This window comes from Trichomycterus rosablanca, chromosome 19 (genome assembly GCF_030014385.1).
Source record: "Trichomycterus rosablanca isolate fTriRos1 chromosome 19, fTriRos1.hap1, whole genome shotgun sequence".
Lineage (NCBI taxonomy): Eukaryota > Metazoa > Chordata > Actinopteri > Siluriformes > Trichomycteridae > Trichomycterus > Trichomycterus rosablanca.
This window is the reverse complement of record NC_086006.1, coordinates 23,882,795-23,903,741: the sequence shown is the minus strand read 5'-3', so window position 1 is coordinate 23,903,741 and position 20,947 is coordinate 23,882,795. Positions and strand designations below refer to the sequence as shown.

Sequence of the window (20,947 nt, the reverse complement as noted above, 5' to 3'; positions counted from 1 at the left end):
AAACTAATTGGGTGACTAGTTCCAGTATATACTGTCAATGGGCATGTGAGCATAGCAACAGGCAATGTGTTACCACAGCAACAGAGAACACATTGCCATGACAACATGTACTGTACATACACTATAAACTCCTTTCTCTCCCACAGAGTCTTCTCTATGGCATTTTGTCTACCAACTTGGGATAGTAAAGGGTCAACATTTATCAATGGACAGATCTGCTGAAAAGCTCCCCATAATATGCTTACCAAACCTTCTATTACAGTCAAAATAGCATCACACTTATCACTTAGCATTCAAGCTACAATTCTAATCAGATCACACGAATTTCTACCCCCTAGTTGGGGAGTTTTACATGTCTGTAATTTTCTACTTCCATAAAAGCCCTTGAATATGACTGATATGAAATATCTTGAATAGGACTGATCCATAATCATCACCTTCAGTTACAGCCAATTATTGCATCTCAATTCTGAGTGACAATTGGTGTCACATTAGCTAGTCTTCTAAGAAGGGGGTCATTGCACGCTGTTCGTTCAACTGAAATAATAATAATCGCAATAATAATAATAATAATAATAAAACTTATTACAAATTCAGTCTGATACAGTTAAATACAAAACTAGTTTTAGTACTTAGTACTCTTTAGTTTCAGAAGCAGCTCTGTTGGTTATTAGAGTTACACTGTTCCCTCCTGTTAAGCAACAATGTGTTTTTATGTGGAAAGAACATGGTAGAAGTTTACCACTTAACAGAATTCATTTTCTTTGTGGATTCTGTGGGTTTGTTATCACTGAAATGTAATACAGTATAACTCCCTTTTAACATTTCATATGCATTTGTTTTTATAGACTGTAGCCTTTAACTATAAATATATGGTGTAAAGTAAATAAATAAATAAATGGTGTACAGTATATGTATAATAACAACACTCTATAAAACATGAAAACAAGTCTTTTTTCCAGGCAGCTCCAAGCTAACGTACAGTGGCTACAGATTACAGTGTTTGTCTGAAGTGCATTTATGAGCCCAGCAGTTTGTTTGAAAGGAAACTGCAGTTTTTCATGTTTTCACAAGCTTTATATTACTGTAATGAAAGCCACAACAGTCCACTATTAAATGTGCAATATCCTCTGAGGAAACACACTACCATATGGAAAATACATTTCCAACTGCTGACATTTCAAACTCAATGTACATTTGAAGAACAGGAAAATACAATAAGCTTGCACCGTGTACAAGGCATTTGTACGTTTTTACTTGCGACCCATGAAACATGTTTTCTTCAAGCCCTCCAATGGCATTGCATGAGAAACCATCATGGCACTGTGAAGAGATAGACACATGCACATGGGAGTGATGCGGAAATCCATTGTCATTTAACACAGTCCGGTACTGAATTAAAAAATGCTAAATAAAATGTAAATGATCAATTATAAAGCCATGCATCAAGTCTGTACAGACATGGCACTAAATTGTCTGGGACTGAGCTAATCTCACATACAGGGTGTCCCTAATGTTTGGACACACAATATCACTAACTATAACTAACTATATGTTTACTATAATATATACACATACATATTGCATCACAAATAGTGGAAAACACATTAAAGATGTTAATGATTAATATTCTAATGAAATAACATGTTGTTGAAAAAAATATTGAAATTTATTGAAAATATGCATTTTGCATATATGTCCAGCCTTTAGGGACATCCTGTAGACTGAATACAGTGAAAAGATGCTGTGGTCAGATGAGTCCACGTTTTTTGGGAAAAAGGACATCAAGTTTTTTGTGCCATAGATGACAAGGACCTTCCAAACTGTTATTAGCAAAAGGTGCAAAAGCCAATCAGTGCCCAAGACATGAGTGACTTGCATATGTTGGAAAGTAGCATTGATTTACACATAAAAACTATGTAATTCCTTTTATTTTATTAAACAATACAGAATAATCTAACCTTAATATCACATTCACACAATCACGTTTTTAAAGCAATCTGAGTTGTCAGATCTTTTCTGCTTTTGATAAAATGTACCTTTGTTGAAAATTTTTTTTAGAGTAAAGACCAGAGGAATCGTTTAAAAACACAAACCATTAAAAAAGGTACTATACCTCAGCAGCAGTAGATTTTACACAGCAGTGTATGTGTACATGTGGAAAGTGTGCTGATGTTCTGAAGGGGGAAACACACGAGCAGTTTTTCTTCCAGACCAAAATATATTGAAAGCGCATGAATACTCAAATCTATAAACATTTTTTTATTGTGAGAGTAAACTACATGGCCAAAACAATCTATCTATCTAAGCATTAAGACAGAATGAAGTAAGTAAATAGATTTTTCGCATCTTTATCTTATGAATGGTTGACATTCTAGTTTATGAACATTTATTAGTAAATATATATTTTCTTTCTTTTTGTCTTTCATAAATAAACTTTGATTCAGAATCTTTTGATTCAGAAAATCTACTTTTCTAGTTAAATTCACACCAATCCCAGGCTGTGATGATCACTTATTTGCAGAACAGGTTGAGAGATGAATGGTTTTTTAAAGCAGTGTAGCTCCATTCGAACACAAGCTGCTTTTTAATCATGTGTAAATTCGTTGTTTCCACAGGTGCAACAAAAAAAAATCCATTTCCAAGTGGAAAATAGAGTGGCATCGCACATCTGGCTGCATGGATTAACATCTGTCAGTTAGGCTCCTCTGGGCTTTTTTGTAATACTAGCCTGGAGCACACACACACACACACACACACACACACACACACACACACACACACACACACACATCACCACATCATCAGAAGCAGATGTGTGTAAATGGAGTTCACTCAGAAGCATCAGAAGCAGATTTTTTACAATGAAGTGGAAGCAGCAACAAGCTGAGAATAAAAGCAGTTCATGAAAGTGTTCGGTCCAAACTGTTTGTTTAATACGTTTTCCTCATGCAGCCAACTTTATATAAAATACTTAATAAAGGAAATTAATGTTTTAACAAGGGGGAGCAGCTTTAAATAAAGCAGTAAATGCAAATTGAAAGAACCTCATTTAAAAAAAGAAAAAAGGAAATAATTTAAATAAAAGTATATAAAATGTAAATAAAATCAGTTGATTCTTAATGAGTTAATTCAACAAGAGGAGAAACGTTACGTTATTGTGCATTTATTCTTACACCTAAAATTACTTCATCCTGATCAGGGTCGCAATGGGTCCATTGCTTTTCTGAAAGACCCGATGGATGGCAGATGGAATGCATTATTTTCATTAACTGAGCAAAACAATTAAAAAAGTTCGACAAAAATGTTGTTTGTCAATGTTATAATGGCTTTTGTATATGGTAATCATTGATGATAATCGATTTATCAGAAAATGAATTCCATAATGTAAAAATATTTGGTATTTTATAATTTTAAAAGCCATGTTTTAATATAGTGCTGCATTGTTTGAGTAAAATCTACTAAGATACAGCTATTAAAATATACTTGAAACAGGGTGCAAAGTAACCTTTACTGAAGAATTTCTAGTGAAATCCAGATAGAATTGTGAGTAATCTTTACTTAAATATATGGTCTGTTAAATTTACTAGCAGTTTTTACATGGAAAAACTTTCCTAAGTTTTTTTTAAGTAAATCTTACTCCACATTTTTTGCTTAGACCCAGGATTCAAACCCACAACCTTTCAGTTTGTAATACACAGCTTTATCCACTAGGCTACCACTGCCTCTCTGGGATGTTTAGTTAAATGTTTAGTTGCTGTTTAGTGCAGGGGACCACAGAAGCATCCAATCAGTCATTTACTTACACAGGAACAATTATGAGCAGCCAATTCCCTTATGCATTTTTATGCAACAAACATATGCATGAATGGGGTAAACATATCAAACTTCACAGACTATGACTACAGGCAATAATGTAACTCTGATGTCGGATGTGTTCTGTAAAAGCTACCTAAACAAATGTTCACATTTAACATTTAACCAGTTAACTTAAAAAGTCAGAAAGTCTTATAATGTATCTGTTACTGTAATATAAGCTACAAATTGGTGTAAGTCAAGTTTAATGAAGATTTAAATACCATACTGATAGACCTTAAAATGAGTTTCCTATTAATCCTTGTGAAGTAATGAACAACAAACAATGCACACATTTCTTACACACAAGATTTAAGCTAAAAGCTCTTAAAATTACTTTTTAAATTTATTTATTTATTTTTAGATTTAACATGATGTACACTGGTGATCAGGTGGTGCAGTGTGTGTATTATGTTTACCCATAACTGCTGAGATTTGGAATCACTGTGCTATTGGCTGGCCAGACATCTACTCACACTATTTTATTAAGTGGCTGAAGACCTGAGTTGAATTGGCACCCTGTTCAGAGTGTTCCTGCCTTGCGCCCAGTGTTTTCCTGATGAACAGGACCTGCCCCTGCTGCATCCCTGACCAGGATAAAGTGGCTGATGGAAATGAAATGAAAAGAATAATGCACATTTTTTCATAGATTTTTTTTATAGGTTTTATAGATTTTGATGAGCATGTCTGTCATGTTGCTGTAGATAATCAGAGATGTGTATGAACTCATCTGGGTAAAAAACAAAATCCTCCTATGGTGGACTTGAGGCAGTACCAATCATGTGTGGCCTGAAGGTCAGAGTTTGTGGGGTCGTGGTAGTAATTGCTCCCAGCGGTTTGCCTCTCGGCACAAAATGACCTTTGATCTGCTCTGAAAGAATCTAGTTCATGATTCATTCATCAGAATACCTTGGTGGTTTGTAGATGTTTGCAAAACAATTAAGAACCTTCCATCATCCACCCATCCATCACTTCTATCCATCACATTCATGGCGAGAAGAATAAAGTGGCTGAAGCAGAGACTTTCTGCTAATAACAAATTGGCCAGCTTACACTGGTGAAAATGTACAAATTGATCAGGACGAGGGAGACTTGTGGCTTAAAGGTTGCATCCTACAGAACGGGGGTTTATGAGTTCTTTAAGGTAGATCGATGCTGGTCCACTTTAGGCTTTCTAGGCAACCATCACTGTTTGTAATTGAATGCTGACAGCTACAGGAAGCCAGTCAGGAGAATGCAGTACTGTGTTCGTGTGTGTGTGTGGTCTGCAATCATTTGAACCCTTGAACCACAACATACAGTCAGCATCAGAATGATTGGCATCCTTGGAAATAATTGATACAGGGGTTTATTTTTATTTTGCTTAAACATAAATAAATAATCACACTGTAGATATGTCAGAAGTTTAACCTTAAAAATAAGTTTATTTATTACAAGAGTTATGTTTTATACATTTTCAGTTATCTTTACCAGAGATGCCAATAAATCTGGACATACTCACTCACTCACTTTCTTAACCGCTTATCCAATCAGGGTCGCCGGGAAGGGGGGGTACTGGAGTCTATCTCAGCTTTCCAATGGGCGCAAGGCACACAGTAACACCCTGGACGGGGCGCCAGTCCATCGCAGGACAGACACACATATATACAGTGTATCACAAAAGTGAGTACACCCCTCACATTTCTGCAAATATTTCATTATATCTTTTCATGGGACAACACTATAGACATGAAACTTGGATATAACTTAGAGTAGTCAGTGTACAACTTGTATAGCAGTGTAGATTTACTGTCTTCTGAAAATAACTCAACACACAGCCATTAATGTCTAAATGGCTGGCAACATAAGTGAGTACACCCCACAGTGAACATGTCCAAATTGTGCCCAAAGTGTCAATATTTTGTGTGACCACCATTATTATCCAGCACTGCCTTAACCCTCCTGGGCATGGAATTCACCAGAGCTGCACAGGTTGCTACTGGAATCCACTTCCACTCCTCCATGATGACATCATGGAGCTGGTGGATGTTAGACACCTTGAACTCCTCCACCTTCCACTTGAGGATGCGCCACAGGTGCTCAATTGGGTTTAGTCCATCACCTTTACCTTCAGCTTCCTCAGCAAGGCAGTTGTCATCTTGGAGGTTGTGTTTGGGGTCGTTATCCTGTTGGAAAACTGCCATGAGGCCCAGTTTTCGAAGGGAGGGGATCATGCTCTGTTTCAGAATGTCACAGTACATGTTGGAATTCATGTTTCCCTCAATGAACTGCAGCTCCCCAGTGCCAGCAACACTCATGCAGCCCAAGACCATGATGCTACCACCACCATGCTTGACTGTAGGCAAGATACAGTTGTCTTGGTACTTCTCACCAGGGCGCCGCCACACATGCTGGACACCATCTGAGCCAAACAAGTTTATCTTGGTCTCGTCAGACCACAGGGCGTTCCAGTAATCCATGTTCTTGGACTGCTTGTTTTCAGCAAACTGTTTGCGGGCTTTCTTGTGCGTCAGCTTCCTTCTGGGATGACGACCATGCAGACCGAGTTGATGCAGTGTGCGGCGTATGGTCTGAGCACTGACAGGCTGACCTCCCACGTCTTCAACCTCTGCAGCAATGCTGGCAGCACTCATGTGTCTATTTTTTAAAGCCAACCTCTGGATATGACGCCGAACACGTGGACTCAACTTCTTTGGTCGACCCTGGCGAAGCCTGTTCCGAGTGGAACCTGTCCTGGAAAACCGCTGTATGACCTTGGCCACCATGCTGTAGCTCAGTTTCAGGGTGTTAGCAATCTTCTTATAGCCCAGGCCATCTTTGTGAAGAGCAACAATTCTATTTCTCACATCCTCAGAGAGTTCTTTGCCATGAGGTGCCATGTTGAATATCCAGTGGCCAGTATGAGAGAATTGTACCCAAAACACCAAATTTAACAGCCCTGCTCCCCATTTACACCTGGGACCTTGACACATGACACCAGGGAGGGACAACGACACATTTGGGCACAATTTGGACACAATTTAGACATGTTCACTGTGGGGTGTACTCACTTATGTTGCCAGCTATTTAGACATTAATGGCTGTGTGTTGAGTTATTTTCAGAAGACAGTAAATCTACACTGCTATACAAGCTGTACACTGACTACTCTAAGTTATATCCAAGTTTCATGTCTATAGTGTTGTCCCATGAAAAGATATAATGAAATATTTGCAGAAATGTGAGGGGTGTACTCACTTTTGTGATACACTGTATATAGATAGATAGATAGATAGATAGATAGATAGATAGATAGATAGATAGATAGATAGATAGATAGATAGATAGATAGATAGATAGATAGATAGATAGATAGATAGACCCATTCACCTATAGGGCAATTCAGTGTCTTCAATTAACCTGTCTGCATGTTTTTGGACTGTAGGAGGAAACCGAAGCTCCGGGAGGAAACCCAAGCAGACACAGGGAGAACATGCAAACTCCACACATAAAGTTTAAAGCTCTAAGATTTTTAATGAAGCTCACAAATAACATGATAAAATATAGCAAGTGTAAGCAGTTACCATGAAACAAACAGGAAACAATATAAAAAACTGGCAAATTCGATTTCAAGATCCAACTTTTTGATGCCACAATGGACTACAAAAATATTTAGAAAATGTCCAGCATGATCAAATATATGAAAATATCAGTACTGCATCAGCACCCACTATGTTGGGTGTCATTGTTTCATCATTTTAATCTAGTCTGGAGTTGTGGGTGGTCTCTCAGTCTTCAAATTTGTCAGTGTGGTGTGGTATGCTCTAAATCAGTGGAACGTCAGTATTGTGTGTAGTGGTTACTGTGAGCTGCATCGTTAGACGCGACATGTTAAATGTGGTTGTACTGAAGTGCTCATTTGAAATTAGATGTCTATTGAAATTAGCTTTACAAAGTTTCCAGTTAGTGTTTATCAGCTGGAGGGACCTGTGCTTGGTAATGTAAAGAAATGTAGGGTGGTGTATTAGATTGTATTAGCATTTAATAGCATTTATTAACTTGTAATTTATCACCTCATTTCAAAAACAAAAAGGTACAATGGTGTTTTTTCCACTGTGCTTTTTAGGTGGTTAGTATTAATGTAAACTCTCAATATGATCTGTCTGTGAGCTATAATTGCATTATACTGTGCATTATGGAGCATTATGTCACATCATATCATGTCATTTTTATTCATTAATTATTAAACATACTGTCTGCATTAATACATACAAACTATTTGTAAACATTTAACGGATCTCTCACTTAATACTGCTGTTCACTGTGCTAATGTACATATTTATTATTTAGTTAATTTATTCATTTATTTATTCATTATTTTTTAATGCACACCCATCAAACATGCCTCTAAATTTCTACTCTCATTTCTACCCCTAACCTAAGCTGTTTTTATGAATTCTGAATGTATTCGGTTTATATTACTTTGGTGGGTTGTTGTAAAGATGCTCCATTAAGTTTGATATGAAACAGGAACTGAGAGAGAGAGAGAGAGAGAGAGAGAGATGGGGGAAAGGGTGGTGGTGGTGTTGGGAGGAATTAAAAGGGGGTTTAAGTTCTGGATCCAGCTGTCACAACAACTTCCATTCTCTTTTGCACGCTCTCATCTACCACTGTTACTTATCTAAACTCCGTACCCGCTCTGCCAGGATCTTAAGTGGCACATTTATAACACAATAAGATCCTTCAAAGACACTGAGGACATTTATTCACGGTAAGTGAAAAACTTTTATGTTTTGTGTAATATTTTTTCTCTGGCTGAGTTAATGAATGTTTGTGGATGTGTTTTGTGCTTGGATGGGTAGCACAATACAAAGTACTGGATTGCTGTAATCTCATTCATTTTACATTAGATTACAGTTACTGGATTAATGACACTTTAGTCACCTGAAGTTGTTTCTATGCTTCTAAGCAAGCAGCCACCTATTATTCATGGAAGGCACTGTAGAAACACTGTAAGGAACAGTCAGAAAACCAGGACTTGACATCACCATTGGTTTACAAGCTGCCAAGCTTTTTCTTCATCCATGTGTTCAGCAACAAACTAGTCAAGCTCACTGTGTGGATTGTAGAGCTTTCTTTCTTCTGTGCCAGTTTTTAAGCCCACAGGGATGTACAGCTTGCTTGACTGTGGCCAGTGTCAAACATTTTCATGCAGCTTCCAATTCTAAATCATGGCAGATTCTTGGATTGCTTGGTGGTTCTTGGATTACATATGACAGTGAATTACATCAACTTTATTTGATTAATAATCTGAAGCTGTTGGCTTTTGACCCACCATAAACAAATAAAAGAACCGAAATTCATAAAAGCTTTTCCAAAGAAAAAAGTTCCAAACTTTGCAGAAATAGTTAAACATGACATGATTCTTATAAACAGACTCTTTGCTGTTGCAAAATTGTTAAAACCCTATGCTGATCAGCTGATGCGGACCTAATCAGTGAAATGCTTTTCAATTATGTAATAAAATAATGAGGAAACTATTGGCTGCCATTTTCCAGTGTTAAAACTAATTCTTTCACATGATAGTTGTAAAATTGATTCCACCAGAATTTTGAGATTGTCATGAAATAAAATGCTTATTTTCACAGCAGCTTTTCTCTCTGATTGGAGGGTTGTTGCTTTACCCAAATCAATTTCTAACTAATAACTACTGATACAATTACTGTTATAAACTGTTATAAAATCCTTAAACAAAACAATATACTCCAGTGTTCTTGTAATAATGTTAATAAATGACCTGCTAATTAACCAGCACCAGATTTCCACTGCCAAAATCCAAACATAGCTACATGAATAAAGTTTTATTACTTTAAATCATCCACATTACACTTTGCACTCTGAACATGATTTTTTTAAGGCTTAAAATTACTTTTTTCAGTGGAAAATAGATTCAGTCATTAATTTCATTAGTCCCCCATCAACACACACACTCACACACTTAAATAGACAATTTGGGGATTCCTTTAGGGTGTTACAGTGACACAGACAGTAGATTGGGTGCCACACACTGACGAGTCCTAGTGGCCTGGGTGTAAAACTAGATTCCAGTCACTGTCTGTGTTCTACAGTTCAGTGTTCTCTCCTTGTTTTCTTCCCCTGTTTACTTTGTGTCCTTAATTTAATTTAACCCTAATTTAACCTTAATTTATGGTACTCAAAATAAAGAGACAGCATTTTTTATACTGCTGACCTGTTGTACTTACAATACCATGCAATATAAAAATGTACTGAATCATTTTGAGTGTTTTATTATTCTTCTCTACTTATTTTATTGAGTCATTATTATGTTATTATTACAGCAGCAACACATTCACCTAAAAGTATTGGTGTTTGCTAAATGTGTGGTTTAGTAAGTCAAAAAAGTGAGTACATGATTCCCCTGACTGTTTCGCCCCTCTGTTTACTTCTGACAAATTAAATCAGAACTGTTTGTTTATTCCACTGACCATCATTCCTCTCCATATCGCTCGATCGCTCCTAATCTTCCTCCACTAACTGCTCCAACATCCTGGTATTTTCTCCAGGGGGGACCAACTGCTACTTTACACTAAACACTGTTCTCAACAGGGTCAGGCAGTGTAGAAATACTGTTGTGCAATATACAGAATACAAAATGATTCATTCATCCTGATCAGGGTTGAGGTGGGTCCGGCACCACTTAAACACTGGAGGCAAAGTGGGAATACACCCTGGATAAGGTGCAACACACACACCAACACTGTTACTCAGTCACTCATACCAAGGAATGGCTTACCCACCTTCTGCATGTTTCTGAGCTTTGGGAAAAAAAATGCCTAAGCAACATAAATGCACACAAAAGCAACATGCCAAACTTCTCACAGACAGCAACAAGAAACAAGGTTCAAGAGACCCACACTGCCTGCTGTGCCACCATACTGTCCATTAAAATTGGTTATTTGTACTTAAAGTAGTCATGTTTCCCCCCTAAGTCTGGAGGTACAGTTTTCTTTCTTTCTCCTTAAAATGCAGAAGGTGGATTGTAATGCCCTTTGAGAGAAGATACCTTCTGATGGACCCTGTCCAGGGTGTATTAGTACCTTGCACCCAGTGTTTATGGGTAGTCTGTAGATCCACCATGGTCCTGAGTGGGATCAAAGAAAAATAAGTGACAATTAATAAATTAATTCTTACTTTTTAATCACCAAGAAATCTGTGTTTTGTCCTGCTTCATTCAGTTTCACTTTTATGGCAACAGTCACAGAAATGGATCAACAAATTTTGAGTTTGGGAGGGACACAGGGAGACCCACATTTGTTAAAAAAATGGCTCTGATTGCTGGACCACTCATGCCAACAGCACAGAGATGCAGTTTGATCGACTGTACATGATTCATGTGTGTATTTAAAAAAACATTCTTAATAGATTTTAAGTATAAAAGTCTTTATATATAGTCCTATTACATTTAAAACTGTTTATTTAGGATTTAGAAGGACCCTCTCCAACATGCTGAGTGTTACCAGCATAAACATGAGACCACATCAACACTGTTACATGTTATTCCTGATATAATATTTAAAAACTATTGTTTTTTGGTACAATGCTACAAATGTCCTACCAATACACAATATGGCCAAAAGTCTGTGGATGCATCTTCTAACTATTGATTTTAATGGTTTCAGCCACAAATATTACTAACAGGTGTATAAAACCAACACATTGTGACAACAATTTAAAAAGCCCCGTTTCTGTTCCAGCATTATTGTTCCCAAATGCACAAAACGAGGTCCATAAAGACAAGTTTGCCAACTTTAGTGTAGATCAGTTCTAGTGGCCCTGACTTCAACCCCAATAAACACCTTGGCAAGAATTAAAAGTCAATTACAAGCCAGATTTTCTCATCCAAAATCATTAGCTGACCTAATTTAATTTATGCTCTTTAAATTAAATGGACACACATTTCCACAGACACCATTTAAAAAAGCTTTTAAAAGCTGTGTGTTAATCAATGCTCATATAATGTTTATATTAGTTATCTTGGTTTTGGAATGTGATGTCCAACATACTCATGTAAAGTGTTCACATATAAGTGTATAAGGCTGTAAAACTAAAGTATAATTATTATATATTTTTATTTTAATAGAAATACTGAAAATATTTGTGCTCTTACAACTTTTTTTCTTTTGGACAGGCTCTCTGGAACTGCACTGAAGTGTTCTGTCCCATGATGCCCTGGGTCACTGTGCTAATAGCAACCATATCCTATGCGCTGATGAGACCTGGCCACTGCCAATCAAACTCCTCAGTAGACTTCCTGTTCTCTGATGACCCAGTGGCCATTCAGCTTCCTGGCCTCCATGCCACCCTGTCACCTCTGACCCTTTCCCTAGAGCGGTCAGAGAGCATCAGCCCTGAACCTAGACGAGCTCTTCATGCCTCCTCGCGCTCTTCATCATCCCTCACTTCAGGGAACGGTTCGGTGCGAGCTCGCCCGCTTCCTCCCCCACCGGCATGTTTACGTAGAACATCTATGAAAGTCGTGTTCAAGTATGTGAACACGGCACTGTCATGTGTGATCTTCGTTGTTGGTGTAGTGGGCAATGCCACACTGCTGAGGATCATATGTCTTCACAAGAACATGAGAAACGGACCCAATGCCCTCATCGCCAGCCTGGCACTGGGAGACCTGATCTACATTGCCATTGACATCCCCATCAATGTTTATAAGGTGAGACATATGATATATACTTCTTAATACAGTTATTCACAAATCTCATAACCAGAAAAGTTGGGACATTTTGCTAAATGCAATGAAAACAAGAATCTGTAATTCAGATGTTCAGTCTCCTCAACCTTAATTTAACTGACAAAAGTAAAAAAAAAATGTAACTGAAAAACTGTATTGTATTTTGTAAATATAAAACAATTATAATGTCTACAACACACAAAAAAGTTGGGACAGAGGCATGTTTACCACTGTGTTGAATCACCTTTCCTATTAGTTACAGTTATTAATTATTGGGGCCAGTGATAGCTCAGTGGTTAAGGTACTGGACTAGTAAACAGAAAGTTGCCGGTTCAAGCCCCGCCACCACCAAGTTGCCACTGTTGGGTCCCTGAGCAAGGTCCTTAACCCTCAATTGCTCATTGTGTAAGTCGCTTTGGATAAAAGCGTCTGCTAAATGCTGAAAATGTAAATTAATGGTTTGAGAAGTGAAGAATTTTTGGCCATTCCTGCTTGATACAAGACTGCAGCTGCTCCAGAGTAAATATTCACCGTAGTCTGATTCTCCTCTTCATAATGTGCCATACATTTTCAACAGGAAACAAAGCTGGACTGCAGGCAGGACAATCAAGTACTTGCACTCTATGTCTACAAAGCCACGTTGTTGTAGCACATGCAAAATGGGGTTTTGGCGTCGTCTTGCTAAAATAACCACGAATGTTCCATGAATGCCCCCCTTTTATTTCCAATTTTATTTCCAAGACATTTCCAATTTCCTAGTCCAATTGCAATACCCTCACAACGACAGAGGGGGCCTCAGACTAGCACTGAGACATGTACAAGTCGCTAGCTGCTTGTTTCCCCCTGACCAGCAGTATATTCTCTAGGTTTAGTTTCTTAAAAGATGTAGCCAGACTGTCATTTAAAATCTCCAGGTACTTCTCCAGGAGTCCATGATGCCATCTACTTTATCTAGCTAGAAGACCAGCCTAAATTTACCAAAAATAGCCAAGACTTACCTGCGTAGGCATATTTTAAAGCAGGTTACAGTTTGGGCTGTTATTTGGGTTTGAGTTTTCATGCAGACCTTGCAAACCTTGAACCCCCCAGAACGGCCCTTACCTTAATCTATTCTAAATGTGTACATATAATGTAATTCAGCCATTAATGCTTTTTCACAGTGTTCACTGTGTGTGTGTGTGTGTATGTGTGTGTGTGTGTGGGGGGGGGGGGGGGGGGCAAGGTCAGTGTGACATTTATTTGGACTTGTATCTTCCCCCACTCAGCACACGCACTACAGAATTCACAAGCAGGACATTTTCTTTATTTGGAATGTCTGTCTACTGTGTCTCTATGAACAAGCCGTGTGTTAACAAGTACAAATTGTGTGTCTCTGTATGGATGTTTAACTGGATGTCCTGATCCAGTACCAAGGGGCGTGGTGCAATACCTTCCAACATAATTTGGAAGGACTCTCAAATTTCTTCACCTTTTTGGCATGAACCTTCAGCTTTATGCAAGGTCCTCCCTCATTTGGCATATGTTTAGGAAAAAAGGAACAATTTGTGCCCTGCCATGTACATGCCATGAAAACAGGCCCCAGCATATGATATACATCATTTTCATACCAACCAATAAACCCTAATGCCTTGATGGTATTTTTATCCTGGATCAGACAACCATGGTCAGGCAAGAAATGGACCAATCCCTGTTGACTACATTTTAAGCATGTGTTTCTGTGTGTCTCTGTGTGCTGTAGTTGCTGGCGATGAGGTGGCCGTTTGACGACACTGTTTTTGGACTTTTTCTGTGCAAGCTGTTTCCATTTCTGCAAAAGGCTTCTGTTGGAATAACAGTGCTTAACCTGTGTGTCCTGAGTGTAGACAGGTAAAATAACCCATACAAACACACACACTACAACTATCATGAAAGGGCTGTCATTCAGAAACATTAGGTATGCAAAGCCAATGCAGATCCTGAAACTAATGACTCAAATGTGCAGCATTTGCTGTATCACATGCAGGCCTGTAGATTTCTGATGTAGGTATATGTAATTCTTTATTTTTGTATGTGCAGGTATCGCGCTGTGGCATCTTGGAGCCGCGTACCAGGCGTGGGCATCCCTTTTTCCACTGCTGTAGAGATTGTGTGTATCTGGGTGTTGTCCACTGTGTTGGCTGTTCCTGAAGCAGTCGGCTTCAACATGGTCAGCTTTGACCACAACAACATGACTGTGCAGACCTGCATGCTCAAGCCAGAGACGCCATTCATGACTGTAAGTACTGAGGCATTCAGTGAAAATCATATTGTGTAACACAGTAAGACAGGCACAGTTGAGCATACCTAAGTAAAGGACAGTCAACACAGTTTATTGGTGCGTCTTGTGATATTTGCTGACTGGTCGAGGTGCATGCATGATTGGTGGATTATTCACGGAGGGTATAGTGTGACTTCCAATATGTGATATGGCTCTCTGTGATGGTCTGCCACCAACAGGTGAAAAGAAGCAGCCAGGGACTGGCTGTGTGTCGGTTGGGGCGGTTGATAGTCCGCGGCATTCCTCGGTCAGACCAGTAGTGTTGCAAGCAAGAATTGAAATTTGGAATCAGAAAGAACTAAATTGGAAAAAAGGTCAAAATGCTAAAATAAATACATGAAAAATAAATAAATATAAACTATCTGACATTCTGTGCAAACAAAACACATATGATTTACATATTTTTTCCTCAACAAACCAATTTGTCCAATTAGGATTTGAAAAACACGTCCTCATGCCCTGTAAATGGGGCCATTTTTATTCTTGGCCACATGGGAAATTCTAAGTCATTATTAAAAACCTCAATTCTAAAATGTTTCATCTGTCAATCTTTCAATCCAAACTTGATTACCTTTGTTTTGCAACGACCCAGTGTAATCATGACATTTGCTAATTAAAAAAGAAAGACCTACATTAAGTGTGTGTGTGTGTGTGTGTGTGTAGTTTTACAGAGATGCCAAGGACTGGTGGCTGTTTGGGTTTTATTTCTGTGTGCCGTTGGCATGTACAGCAATCTTCTACACCCTGATGACCTGTGAGATGCTGCATCACAGAAAAGGAAGCCTGAGAATCGCTCTGAGTGAACACATTAAGCAGGTGAGTCATCTGGAAATGATTCAGTGAATCGTCCATTCTGATGACTTTTAACAACAAGTGAATCGTTTGTAAATGATTCAGTGAATTGTCTATTATAGATCAGTCATTAATAACATTAATAACCATCTTGCATGTTTGAACATGTCTGTTCATGTGTGTTGGCAGAGACGTGAGGTAGCGAAAGCCATTTTCTCTTTGGTGCTGATTTTTGCTCTCTGTTGGTTTCCGCTGCATCTTAGTCGCATTCTAAAGAAGATGGTTTACTTTCAACATGATGCGCAGCGCTGTGATCTGCTTAAGTAAGAGTCATGATACACAAACACATACAGTAAATACACTACAGTAGGTAACATTTGTTAAACAGGGCCTTTATTCACTATTTGCCATCAGTCTATCCTTGTCAAATAAAAAGGTAGTCAGGGTAATCAAGATCTAAAACAAGTATAAACTCTATTTTTGAAAAAGTTGGGAAATTTTTTTAAATGCAATAAAAAGAAGAATCTGTGTGATTTGTTAATTCTCTTGAACTTTTATAACAAATGTACATGAAAATATTTACAATATTTTCACTGACCAGCTTAACTGTATCTTGTAAATAATGATGGCAGGCCAGTCAAGCACGCGCTCCTCTGTGTCAATAAAGCCACGCTGTTGTAGTAAGTGCAGAATAAGGCCTGGCATTGTCTTCCTGAAATAACCAGGCAGTATGTATGGTATAGATCTAACAGGGCACAGAGCCCGATAACATCATGCCCAAAAGTGAAATATCATATGAGGAGAAGTGTTTTATGGAGCAGCAGCAGGCAGTCTGTTCAGGATTAATGAGACATGAATGGTGCACAATAAAATAGTGCAAAAAAAAAAAAAAATTTTTAGGCACTATATATGCTCACATTGCATTAAAATTTTTCTATTACACTTCACATAATGTTTTACATTTTAATATACACCATATGTTCATATGAGCCAGAGATAATGATAGCTATGAATGTGTCATTAAAAGAGTTGTTTACAGATGTTTGACGTGTACCTGTTTACTTAATTAATTTAGAAAACCTGCTCTAAGTATTGATGTACGAATAATACAGTTATATAATTTTTCTGTGTGTCTTTCAGTTTCTTGCTGGTGCTGGACTACTTCAGCATAAACCTGGCGACCATAAACTCCTGCATCAATCCCATTATACTCTACTTTGTCAGCAAGAAATTTAAAAGATGTTTCAAGGTACAAATACTTCCCCATGATCTTATCCCATTTCTTTCATACGTTACATGACTTTTTACTGGTAGTCCAGCAGGAAAATGTGTAAATGCTCCTCTAGAGCTGAAATGTCAGACAGACTTGAACTGTAAATGACCAGTTTGGGATCTAATATAATTTCTGAACTATAGCATTCTACCCCCTATGTCTTTTTTATTACCCCATAGCCTGTAACTAGACTAATTATGTCCAGTGTTTGTATTTTAATAATTTTTTGCTTTTATCTTCCTCCCCAGTCGTGTCTGTGTTGTTGGTGTTATTCGGGTTCTCTGCTAAGCAGTATGGGGACCAGCATCCAGTACAAGAACCCAGACCTGCAGAATGTCCTAACAGACCGTACAGCTCTGCGCAAGGACAGCTACAACTGATCACACAGACTGACATCAACATCATCCTGTGGAATGATGGGAACTTATTACATACCAGCACGGTTAGCATGGGCTAGTGAGATGGCAGAACCTTCTAAATTGTCTTCTCATTTTTCTCAAGATGCTTAGAAGAGACTTTGTATTACTGCCAATCACTGAAACGCCACATACCACAAATTTAAAGGTACAGTCAATCAGTTAAAATAAGTTTAACTGCTAGCTTGTAATATATTGCATCTGTACCTTGTTGTTCATGTGGATTTCTTCTGGGTACTCTAGTACCCAGCCAAAAACTGTCATCCAGAAACATAGCAGTAGGTGGATTGGCTTCTCTGAATTGCACTTAGGTATGTGTAAGTAAGTGAAAAGGTGAATGGGCACGTATACAGAGCCCTGTGAGATTTGTACCATGTCCATGGTCCATTCTGTCCTCACCTTATGACTGGAGAGAAAATAAATAAATGAATGGATTTAGTGTAAAGCTTGAATGCAAGGCGTGAAGCTTTAAAGGTTAACATGATGGAATTGACATTTTTTTCCTAAATGGCCAGAGAGTAACAGCAGGGTTGTTTTTTTTAACTGACATTTGTTGGAATTGCCTTGTATAACTTTGTAGAGAATGTTTTTGACTTTTTTGTATTTATTTTGCTTTTGCTTAATACGTTTAGAGCTTTAAAAATATCCAACCAATGTCTAATGGTAAAAGTCAGACTAGCCCTATTTATATGGACACAGAGAAGTCACCAGCTGTAATTAAATGTAGGTAATAAATACCAGGGATGACTTAAAGTGCCATAACACAAAGGTAACATTATAGAGCTTTATAGATCTCCATCATAAAATCTAAATTGCTGCGTTGTATATTTTTGAACCAGCAGATTTTGTCATATTTTAGATAGCCCACAACAAAGAACTCAAATTAGATTTATTTTGGCAGAAAAGTATGTCCCCACATCATTAAATTACAAAAAAAGAACACTTGAAGAGGTCATTGAAATCCCTAGACTGCCAGAGCATGTCTCATGACTGTGCATTTCAATTGCTAAAATAAAATGCTTATTTAATAATGATGTACAGTATAATTATGTACAGTATAATGATGTATGCTTTTGGATAATACATTATTTTTAACTTTCCTTTGTGTGTGTGAGCATTGTTTCAATATTTTGTATAAACCTACTTTATATAACATGATGACACACCATTTATGTAGGTTAATCGTCATTTAATTTGGTTTAAGTGATTTGACAAACGATTACGATCACAGGTGACCGAGTCACATAGTAAACACTGTTCAACAATTATTTTCAAAGTTGTGTACTAGGCACTAGACTTAAATGGTGAAACAGCACACCCATTAGTGTGTATCTGTGTGTGTGTGAGCAATAGAAAGTTCATCTAGGCTGCAGTCAATTCTGTTCCTATTCTCAAACCTTCTCTGAAGAATAATGTGTGCAGTTAAAGAATTACCATGCGTGCAGCTGCACTTTCATCTGCTTAACTAATCAAAGTACATGTGTAGATACAGATGTTAGCAATTACACCCCTGAGTACTTCCCCCACCTCGTCCTTTTCTCTCCCTAAAAATCTGTTACTCACCCTCGCTTTACCCCGTCCTTCACTCAGCCTGCAGCACTTATGTACGAATCCTTGTCATCATTCACTGACAGTTTTCCATTTACACACACAGAAAGGACGACACGCTAGACAGAATGAATGTGTAGGAGAGTTCATCTTACAAAAAGCAAGGCACAGTGAAACAAAACAGCAGAACTAAATGTGAGCTAAAAGATAATTAATAAATAAAGCAATGCAAATTAAAACGACAGTCCACACCAACATTGACCAGAGGTGAGGATCAAACCCAGGTCTTCAACACTAATGTTGCTATGTGTCATTTTTATAAGATAACAGTCATGTATTTTTAATATCAGCGAAGGCTTTTAAAGCCCTAATATAAGCCAGAGAAAATTTAACCAACAACATCACTGTCTGTAACCTGCAGAGAGAGAGCGGTCTCTGACTTAACATATAAGAATCGATGTAGTCACATTTACACTAACAACAAGCGGGATTATATGTAATTCAAGCAATTGAGGTTTAAGGGCCCAACAGTAGCAAACTGGCAGTTCTGATTACTACTTCAATATTTAACCGCCAAGCGAACACTGCCCTAGTAGTATAAACTGGGAAGTCCATGATTTACCTGTGAGATAACAGTCTAAAACTATAGTTGTAAACCTGTTAGAGGACACCATGGTGATTTTAACGTTTTAAGACACCAGCACTGCGTAACCTTTTTCTATAGTACAAAATTAGCCCCATGCGACTGTTCCTATCCATGTTACATAATACACTATGTGGCCAAAAGTATGTGGACACCACTTCATGAGCTTCTTGAAAACATATTTCAAAACCTTGAAGCTAGAACAGCTTTGGGTTTATTCAGTAAAATAAGCATTTGTGAGAGCAGGCACTGACACTGGATAAAAAGGCCTCGCCAGCAATTAACATTCCAATTCTTCTCAAGGGTGTTTAATGGAATGGAGGTCCCAGTCACCCAGTCCCAGTCAAAAACGTGAAAAGCAACAACGGGATGTAACAGAAACCCTAGCCCATTAAAAACCGAGACTTTTAGTGTCTGGGGACAGAGAATACATTTTCCAGGACTGAATATTAAAAAGAACTGGGACAACTGGCAACCCTAGTCAAGTCAAGTCAAATTTATTTATATAGTGCTTTTTACAATGGACATTGTCTCAAAGCAACTTTACAGAATCCAGGACCAACAGACCAAAAACCCCTATTGAGCAAGCCGAGGGTGACAGTGGAAAGGAAAAAATTAGAGGAAGAAACCTTAAGAGGAACCAGACTCAGCACTGACCTCCATCCATCTTGGGTGGCCTGGAGGATACTTTAAATAAATAGAATTTACACAAAATCATACAAACACAAAATTAAATTGAACTAAAAATTATAACTAGCAAAAAAAAAAAATTATTCAGTCCAGTCTGTGATAAAGTTCGTTGTAAGTTCTGGACATTTTTGGTGCAAACCAAAAACCCATCACATCTAGTAGAAGCAGCACTGTTGGCACAGCTGTCTCGACTTCCAGTCTTTAACCTTGAGAGGGTGAACAGGTTTCCTGTAAATCCTTTACTGGATCCCCTGCAGTTTGCATACAGAGCAAATAGATCTGTCGATGATGCAGTCAACGTGGCCCTGCACTTCATGCTACAGCATCTCGGCAGTCCTGGAACCTACGCTCGAGTTCTGTTTGCGGACTGCAGCTCGGCTTTTAACACCATAGTGCCAGAGCTGCTGCAAACTGCAAACTGTCCCAACTGTCTGTGCCGGATGCCATCTGCCAGTGGATCATGGACTTTCTGACAAATAGGACATAGCAGGTACGGCTAGGAAAACACATTTCAGACCAGCGGAACCTAAGTACTGGTGTACCACAAGGCTGTGTGCTTTCACCCCTTCTCTTCAGTCTCTATACCAATGACTGTGTTTCTAAGGAACCAGCTGTAAAGATCCTTAAGTTTGCTGATGACACCACTGTGGTGGGCCTCATAACCGATGGTAACGAGTCTGCCTACAGAAAGGA

The 20,947-nt window shown here is 38.2% G+C and overlaps 1 protein-coding gene across 1 annotated transcript; it reads left to right on the top strand.

The window, feature by feature from the left end:
• Nucleotides 1-12,077: 12,077 nt before the first annotated feature.
• On the top strand, nucleotides 12,078-17,337 carry ednrab (endothelin receptor type Ab). The gene is made up of 7 exons (XM_063015302.1): nucleotides 12,078-12,578; nucleotides 14,335-14,462; nucleotides 14,652-14,850; nucleotides 15,556-15,708; nucleotides 15,874-16,007; nucleotides 16,825-16,933; nucleotides 17,206-17,337. The coding sequence occupies exons 1-7, from the start codon at nucleotides 12,078-12,080 to the stop codon at nucleotides 17,335-17,337; spliced, it is 1,356 nt and encodes a 451-aa protein (XP_062871372.1).
• Nucleotides 17,338-20,947: the final 3,610 nt, after the last annotated feature.